Below are 8,453 nucleotides of genomic sequence, written 5' to 3'. Positions count from 1 at the left end.
CTTGATAAAGCATGTGTGTGGTTCCCTATATGTGTATGTGATTCAGTGCAAGACAGAGAACATTATAAAGTGCATTTATGTGTATGTCCATGAACATTTGTTGACAGTGCATTCAACAATCATTCAGAGATTCCTCACACTTGTTGCAGCCTATTGCTAAAATGGTTTAAATACTGCTTGTTCCTCTTCAATCTACACTCAATGCTTAATGACTAAGGGATTTTTCATTTTGTTTGCAGCAAGTTTTTCCCAGAAAAACATGTAAATGTTACTTGGACATTTAGAGCTTTATCTCTGTACTGGAGGAGTATGGTTTCTCCAAACTATGGAGACCACTGTGAACTTGGGAACCTTCAATGCAGCTCGTCTTTTTTTCCAGCCTTCCCCAGATCTGTGTCTGGACATGATCCCTACATACAGGTGGGTGTGTGCTGTTCCAAATCATGTCCAATCAGTTAAATTACCCACAGGTAGACTCCACTCAAGAAGACGTATCTGAAAGATGATCAAGAGAATCTGGAGACCCCTGTGATAAAAAGTATAAAAGTGTCTTTAATTCATATGGTTCACTAATAGGGTTTATTGGAGATTGTTCCATTATTTCAACAATTCTTTTCAAGAAGTTGCAACTTAATATAATGTAAAAGTAAAGGGGTCTCAATTATTTTTCATATTGGAATGTGTTTTTAGGATACTCAAACACAAATTATGCAAAAAAACACAGAATTTAAAGGAAAAAAGTTAGTTTTACTGAATGACAAAGTGAAGTGGAATGTTCTTTCTGACTGTATGGTTTAATCCCTTTTCTTTGCAGTGCATGACTCCAGTCCCTGCCTACATTAAGTGTCCTTTGTTTTCTCAACTAGTGAACATAATTGCCTTATAATTGTGCAAAATGTAGTGTATTGAACTTCTGGTCTGCATTAGATTGCTCATTGTTACTCACTTGCTAAACGGTGTTGTTTGCAACTGATTTATATAAGTGCCCATCAGCTCGTGATGTGTTCACATAATGGGGCTCTTTCTGATGATTCACTGAAGTGACCTTGTCCGCTGTGCATGAGGTGACCTTTTACTTGTTAGCTTTGTGTGGGGATGTTTTTTTTTAAATGTATTTACCTTAATCTGTTTTTACTCTTGATGGCAAGTAAAAAAAGTAGGAGGCAGCACACAGTGATATTTAGGTTTTTAATTTGTTATTCAATGTGGAATACACCACGTATGAACACACTGTGACAAGTTAACACCAATACAAAGAACAAACAACACCCTGTTGTACATCCTCCTCCTCCTCCTCCTCCTCCTCCTCCTCCTCCTCCTCCTCCTCCTCCTCAAACAATGTGATATTTGTCTTGATAACACAAACATTGAAGAGTCCCTTCAATGTTTGTGTTATCAAGACAAATATCACATTCCCTACAGATGAAGGGTCCTTTGTGGATGTATTTTACAAATATTTACTCTGGAAGGCTGAGAAATCTACAGATTATTTGTGATGTTCTTAAAGTCTACCTGACTTCTAAAATATGTATTTTTGAAGATTGTTCTCTACAGTCCAATTAACTACATTTGCCAGAAAAACAGGGGATTTTCATCAATGTGACTTACTACAAAGTACAGATAAAACAAGCGTTCAAAGTTCACAATGTCTAAAACACATTTAATCAATTGTCTTTATTCAAAGCCTTAACATTATCTAAGCAGCATTTTTTATTTATCACAAATATGTCACATTCACATGTAAAAATATCTTGCTAACGGTACAAAAGCGTGGCTACAATGTAAAATACGGCACAAAGATACCTCAGTCATGTTTTCACTACAGTGAAAGGCAGCAGAAAACTTGAGCTTATTTGTTTTTTGTAACATTATCTACTCTGTGATTGAGTTTCTGTCTACATCACGAGGCAATTACATCCGTCTTGCTCATATCTGACATTCAAGTCCATTATGGAGCAGTCATTTCCACAGTCATTTTGAATTGACTCATTTTGTTAGTTGGCAGATTTATCAGCTGATGAGTTTGAATTTACTTTATTAAGTTCCCACCTGTCCAGATTTGCTCATTTTCACCCATGTGATGTTTAGGTCATTGATGTGTGAGGTTCATACTCTAACAGCTGACTTCGTATACCTCCGTGTCATGCTTGGTGATCTCGGGACATGATCGGCATGCAGGACAGACGGTCAGCTCCGGGCAGGCCGGGCAGGTATATCTTGCTCGTTTGAAGCTGAACATCAGAGCAATGCCTCCCACCACCTGTAAACAAGACCCCAACCACCCAAAGTAGAGTGAGCCCGCCGGACGCAGGATGAGGTGGGGGAACCTGGGGTAGTTGATCCCCAGTCTTGCCAGATTGTGGGTGTACACCCCGAGAGCAGTGAGGCTCAGCAGCCCGGCCGTCACCACCAAGAAACCCCCTGTAGCTGCCACACCTCTCATGGGAATATCTGTCCAGCACCGGACCCCGATACACGCCAGGACGATGCCAGTGCCGCACAGGAACAACGAGCTCAGGATCAAACCTTGTGTCAGGCGAACCCTCGGGTCCCTCTGGTACGGACCCGACACAGGCCAGCACTGCTTCAGCTCCGAGTGCTCCACCTGCAGGCAGCTCTCCCAGAGGCCATCAGAGCGCAGCAGCAGCAGAGCTTCCACTGCCCCAGACCTGACCCCCACCCCTTGACCTTTGACTCCTGTAGCGTCCAGACGAGCCTGTCCCTCTCTCCACTGAGGGGTGATGGCCGCAGTGAACACCAGGACCAATCCCAAAGGGGCGAAGACAATCCCCATCACCATGGAGGCTGGAGTATGCATCGCAACCCTGATTCTTTAGCACAGATCTGAGGTCAGGTAATTAATTTTTCAGGATGAAATATTCCCGCTGTAACTGTACTCAGTCTAGATTATTTTCCAAAATTAGAGGAGAGTGGATTCTGCTTGTGTCTGTGTTGTTGGTCCCCTTAGAGAAGTGCAAATCTGTTCAGAAAGGATAAGATAACAACATGTTGATGATAACGAAGACACAATCTCTTCTGTTATTTATTGGAGTGAAAAAAAAGATTTCCTTGACCAGACACTGCCAGAAAAATAACTGCAAAACTGAAATATTTCTCTCACAAAAATATATAATTTAGCTTTTAACAGTGCAATGATCCCCCCTGTTTCCCTACATGTTCCCTGTTACGGTTTCCTTGGAATATTTTATAAATTGTATTGGTGTCCTTGGGTGCTTTGAAATGCTCCTCTAAATAGAAAGAATTATTATTATTATTATTATTAATGATCGGAACAATAGAAGCCCAAAAAAATGGAAGATAACACCTTACCTTTTCGTCAAGACTCTCCCCTCTTTTGGCTGCTGACTCTTCATTGTAACCGTCTGAGTGAAATGGAAGAGATCATCAGAGAGTGTCAGGTGGAAGTGATGGAGAAGACAGGTAGAGGTTTAAGACACAAAATATGTGTGAAGCGGAGCAGAGACGAAAACATCAGCATCTGGAGGAAGCAGAAGGAGGTTGGGCTTCGCTGGACAAGAGAAATATTGAACGGTTGCAGCTGTCTCTGTTGCTAGGTTACAGTAACAAGGCCAGTCACACCTTGACAGTGTGGCTCTATTTATCATAATACCTATTCAACTCATCTTTATACAATTCATGATTGCCTTGAGTACGCAGACAAAGGCAGACTTGACGTTAAAGCATGTGTTTTTTTCTGAATCTGTGTGTGTTGTTTTTTTCTCAAAGCCTGACTGAATTGATGTCCAGCTATTACCTTCTAATCAAATTTTCCTGGTTAGTAATTATGTCCAGCCAGCGTCTGAATGCAAAATGAGTGCAACTATGGTGTCTCTGACTGGAGAAAAACAATGCCCTCTGGGACGGAGACAGAACAACTTGAGTGTGTGACGCACATGCACACAGGCAGCCACAATCAATGATCTCTGTCAAATAAACACACACACACATCATTGATAGTGTGATAATGCCCATAATGTAAATAAACCTCTATTTCCCTGTCACAGTCACAACATCTTTATTTAAACCAAAACCCAGAAATAAAGGAAGGATAAATAATATTTTCTTACATTTCTTTTTTATTTCAACTCTAAAATATAGCCATTATTACTTGTAATTCGGTGAAAAGAAATACGTTTTGAATAAAAACTTAAGTGTAATAGGTAACAATAATAATATAATTCCTTACATTTATTATAGCGCTTTTCCAGATGCTCAAAGAGCTTTACAAATGCACATTACACACATATCATACATGTAACGGTCATGTACTGTGGACAATACCCACAGGAGCAAATTCAGGTTTCGAACTGGTGAGTAAGTAAATGACTCTATAACGTACAGTAAATATCCCTTTTTATACTTTGTATACATATACATATATACACTTCATTACACTGCCTTGAATAACGAAGTGTACCCTTTATCTGAAGAATACGCTCACAAACTGCTGAGTTTTAATGACTGGAATATTTGACACCAGAGGATCATGTGCTTTCCACAAAATGAAAAAAGTAACTTCCTTATAGTTATAAAAAAAAAGTCATTACAAGACATTAAAGAAATCCTGCTGGATTGGGACAAACAGAATTGGCGCAGACCCTGTACTGAATAAATAATTTAGAACATTTAAAAAAGAAACCATTTGATTCATGAGTTTGAACCGTTTTTGTATTTAGAATAACATATTGGCAAGACATATAATAAATAATCTGTTTAAGTAAAGGAATGGTGTATGGATAATGGGGGAAAACGCCAATTTGTAAACCAGATATCAGCTTGTATTTATTTGGTGCACTATGGAGAGGATGTTGAGCTGAATTATATTTGCACATTCAATCTCATTGATGGTTAGATATTTCACTTCTGGAAATGTCACTGGAGAGTGGATGACATATAAACCGATCAATCACATTACAAGGTGCAGTGGGAAATGCAATTTATTTTAATTATGGAAATTTCAAAGACAATCAAGCTTGTATCAGTTTTAAAATAGACATACATGATTAAATGAGGCATACCAGAATATATACCACAATAAATGAAAATACCAAAGGATGCTGCAAAAATCTAGGAGAGTTTAAATGTCAACCTTGTAATAAGATTGATTGCATTATTTCCTCGTGTGTTCCTAGAATGTATTGACTTTAGATGACACGCATGAGGATCGAAGACTTGACCCAGCAGTCAGGACATCCTCTCTGTTTCCACTTTGTATCACTACGCAGAATAATCATTATCATCTTATCGTCTAAACGCCTTGACTTCACCAGAGGTTGTTGTTGCAGAGCTGGTGAGAGGGGAGCTATAAAAACATCTGCAGGGTGGCACAACATCGCAGAGGCTTGTCATGAATTGAAAATGATGAATATGCTGTAGGGTTATTAATAGCAACACTTTCTCTCATGCGGGCACATTTGAATGCAAACACACATACAGACGCAGTCCATGCACTGGCAGCCACTTACCATTCAGGAGGGGATGTTGGGGTATCTCACTGCAGATCGCTGGCTGCCTCCCTGCTCCCCTCTGAATGGCTAACATGTTTCTCTCTCAGGCAGCAGATGGTGCAACCACCTCTTCATCATTCTCGCTCTCTCTTCCTCCTCATTTGTCCTCGCTTCAGCAGTCTCCCCACACGTCTCTGCCTTTGTTTGTCCTTGTGTCTGTCCCTGCTTTTGTCCGCTTGCATTGCTGCCTCCCGGGTCGTCTGCCTCTCTGTCTCAGGTTCTGTGTGTGTGTGTGTGTATGTGTATGTGTATGTGTATGTGTGTATGTGTATGTGTATGTGTGTGTTTGTATGTGTATGTGTGTGTGTGTGTGTGTGTGTGTGTGTGTGTGTGTGTGTGTGTCTATTCTATTTGCTGGAGGATATCTGTGTTATATCTTGGACAGAGTGCCTCGATGCTTTTCCCTGCCAGTGTTACCAAATAGGGAGAGCTTTTCTGCATATGCCAACACTTCAACATATGAGTGTGTTTCCCTTTTTTGCGGCACACAAAGCTGTGACAAAACAAAGGATTGTCATTTGTTTGTGTGTTCATCTCATCTCTTTCAGCAAAGTGAGCCATACATACACCTCCTTCAGATGCTTTTCTTTACTCTGAAGAGTGCTTGTTGCATATTTCAAATTAGTACTTTACATCAAAAGAGAAGATGATTTGAATTGTGGACACACACACACACACACAAACGGGAAGTGCCCCTTATCCTTAGTTTGTCATAGTGAATATTGATTGTGGCTGTGAATTGCTAGCTTTCCATCAGATATGTGTGCATAATGGAAATGAGCCAGACCCAAAATGTATTATGCATTTTCTTTATTTTCTTTAAAAAAAGAGGCAAGATGTGACTAATACAACCAGAACTGCAATTTTACAACAATGAAATATTACAGGGATACATGCACGATTTGAAATGATGCGTAACGTACAGTATAAGGGAAAACACTTTTAACACACACACATAAACACGCATACTATGAGTATAGTATCAGGGGTTTTGGGGGATTTAAAACTATTCAGGAAACCTCTGCGGTTGCACCATACAGGCAGGAAATGTCCACAACCTAGGACTAATTGATGGCCAATACTAACTTTTGTGTGGTTTTATGGGTGGAAATGTCTGACTAGAGGTTCTGAATTAAACCCAATGTCGGGCCATTTTAGTTATGAAACTAACAGGAACCTACACGAAGATACTTATGGCAGTGAAAAAACCTCATTAGTAGGTTGTGGGTGAGAAAACGCACCATTGGCTCTTGTGGAAGAAATGATGGATACAATAAAAAGTAGCAAGAATAGCAACCTCTGACAATGGTGAAAATACACTGTACACAAATCATGTACTGTAAAAAAAAATTGAAATACATAGCAACTTGTAGAAAATGGATTGCGACATGCTTTATCTAGTTCATAAAACACTGTCATATTAAAATCTATATACAATATATGTACAACCTGTTTATAATAATTTCTCTTACATTACAAACAACAAAATAATGGGGCGAGTAGTGGTATTTACAACATCGAGAAACGTATTGACGTTTTCAACAAAAATTGGAGAAACTGGAGTCTTTTTAGCCCAGTTGGTTTCAGAAGTCCTCGGCTTAAATTGTCTTTTACCGAGCAGTGCTATTAGAGATGGTTTCAACTGGCTTTGATATTTAACATCCTTCAACGGAGCCAGCTGGCTCTCATACTTCAACGAGGGTGATCTGGAACTGACCGCCGACATCTGAAATCTCAATGAGGAAGGCCGACTGGTTGGTGTAGTGTTGGATGATGTTGTCATCCATGTGGACAAAAATCCTAAAAGAAAACGACAAGCGAAAAGAAATAGGTCAGTTGAGTGATCGCTATCTCACGACAAGATAAATAAGATTTAAAACTAGCACGTCTACAATGTCACCTGCCTCACTTTTTTACTCAAGTGTGACACAAACAGGTCACGAGGGTTCTTGTTGTTGGTTAAAGACAATATATGATTTGTTGGGAGGAAACATCTCGTACAAAAACAAAGTGGCAGTATCTCCTGCATCAGTTGTAAATCAGGTCACTCTCTTCCTCCTTCCCAGCACCATCATAACCTTTAAGTCTTTAATGACTGAACTAACTAGAGGCTTGTGCATTTTGCCTGCAGGGACAGGGCTGATTGAAGACAAGAGCAAAAGAGGAGGGAGGGAGCTGCGGGGAGAATGTAACCCAACCTGTTAGCCTAGCTGCTCCCCCTGCAGTGGTAGCTGCCAGCAGCAAGCACGAAGCCGCAGGAAAGTAACCTAAAAGGTGTTTCAGTCTCTGTCAGGAGGTCCTGTTTGCATCTCAAGAAACCACCCCTGATCACCTTTGTTATTTAACAGGAGGTGAGCGAGACTTAACCGTTTGAGTGCACTGACGGCGTGAGATAAAGCCAATGCATTATTCGAAAATGTTGTAAATAACACGTTGCTTTTGATGATCCTTTTTAGTAGATCTTTTTGTGGTAACCTTTTCTGTACTTCTGCAGTGCCACCCTTTTTTCAATTTTTTTTTTTTCCATAAATGTCTGGCTGATGGCTGATGAGTTTAAAATAAGATCACAACTTGATGGACAACCTTCCGTCAGCATTATCTCTTTCAACACCAAAATACTTCCTGATGTTCCGATTAGATGATGTTATGATAACATAAATACAAAGTACAACAATTGCCTCATGACTCATCTGCAGGGCTTTCGAAATCTTTTCATCCTCCCTTAGTCACTCGTCTTTCTTTCCGAGGAGCTGCAACACATTCCAGGAGGCCGAGCCAACTAACCTACCTACCCAGTCTGTCCACATGCGCTTCCATAGAGCAGGACCAGATTAAAAACACAAACTAATCCCTGAATTTATGCTCATTGTCTGTCAAATGAACTGGTTTAAGCCATTTTAGACATACCAAAGAAACAAAAAGACA

General features: G+C 40.1%; 2 protein-coding genes across 3 annotated transcripts in view; both read right to left on the bottom strand.

Annotated features, from left to right (window-relative positions):
- Positions 1–1,686: 1,686 nt before the first annotated feature.
- Positions 1,687–5,744, bottom strand: cldn23l (claudin 23-like). The gene is made up of 3 exons (XM_079691181.1): positions 5,487–5,744; positions 3,331–3,383; positions 1,687–2,980 (listed from the first exon to the last, which is right to left on the bottom strand). Exon 3 carries the CDS (start codon positions 2,816–2,818, stop codon positions 2,114–2,116), a length of 705 nt encoding a protein of 234 aa, XP_079547307.1. The 5' UTR covers positions 2,819–2,980; positions 3,331–3,383; positions 5,487–5,744; the 3' UTR covers positions 1,687–2,113.
- A 579-nt stretch (positions 5,745–6,323) lies between these two features.
- grhl3 (grainyhead-like transcription factor 3) overlaps positions 6,324–8,453 on the bottom strand; it is a 31,422-nt gene continuing 29,292 nt past the window's right edge. For both annotated transcript variants that reach the window (XM_079693262.1, XM_079693261.1), the window contains one exon: positions 6,324–7,328. In XM_079693262.1, coding sequence (XP_079549388.1) covers positions 7,214–7,328 — 115 coding nt within the window. In that variant the 3' untranslated portion in view covers positions 6,324–7,213. The remainder of the gene's footprint in view (positions 7,329–8,453) is intronic.

Source organism: Notothenia rossii (genome assembly GCF_949606895.1).
Source record: "Notothenia rossii genome assembly, chromosome: 7".
Taxonomy (NCBI): domain Eukaryota; kingdom Metazoa; phylum Chordata; class Actinopteri; order Perciformes; family Nototheniidae; genus Notothenia; species Notothenia rossii.
This window is presented reverse-complemented; position numbering and strand designations above follow the sequence as displayed.

Coding starts and splice junctions, on each gene's coding strand:
- cldn23l (XM_079691181.1), bottom strand. CDS start 2,818: ATGCATACTCCAGCCTCCATGGTGATGGGGATTGTCTTCGCCCCTTTG.